The sequence below is a fragment of the Antrostomus carolinensis genome, unplaced genomic scaffold (genome assembly GCF_000700745.2).
Source record: "Antrostomus carolinensis isolate BGI_N321 unplaced genomic scaffold, ASM70074v2 scaffold42733, whole genome shotgun sequence".
NCBI classification, from domain to species: domain Eukaryota; kingdom Metazoa; phylum Chordata; class Aves; order Caprimulgiformes; family Caprimulgidae; genus Antrostomus; species Antrostomus carolinensis.
In genome coordinates, this window is record NW_010305247.1 from 984 (window position 1) to 1338 (window position 355).

Consider the following 355-nt stretch of genomic DNA (forward strand, 5'->3'; position numbering starts at 1 on the left):
GGGGGCCCCCCCCTGCACCCCCGTCGTCGTGAGCCCCCAGCCACGGGGGCCTGTGGGATAGGGGGTCTGGGTCAAGTTGGGGGTGCCAGGGTGGGATTCAGGAGGAGAGTGAGCAGAGTGTGGCTGACAGCATGGGAGGGCATGGGGATGGCACCTGGGGCTGGTGCCAGAGGTGACTCCAGGACAGGGGTGACCCCTGGCTGTGCCCCCCAGCGCTCCCTGGGCATCCAGCAGCAGGCAGTGGGCTCGGCGGAGGTGGAGGTGCTTGTGATCGAGCGAGCCATGCACACCAGCGTGGGCATCTCCACCGTCTGGCACAGCAGCTTCCTCCCCAGCGGGGATGGGCAGGGGTCCG

The 355-nt window shown here is 69.6% G+C and overlaps 1 protein-coding gene across 1 annotated transcript in view; it reads left to right on the top strand.

Annotated features, from left to right (window-relative positions):
- CATIP (ciliogenesis associated TTC17 interacting protein) overlaps positions 1 to 355 on the top strand; it is a gene marked incomplete at its 5' end in the record, with an annotated part of 2092 nt that overhangs the window by 979 nt on the left and 758 nt on the right. Inside the window, one exon of the mRNA XM_029084211.1 lies at positions 171 to 334. Within this exon, the coding sequence (XP_028940044.1) occupies positions 171 to 334 (164 nt within the window). The remainder of the gene's footprint in view (positions 1 to 170; positions 335 to 355) is intronic.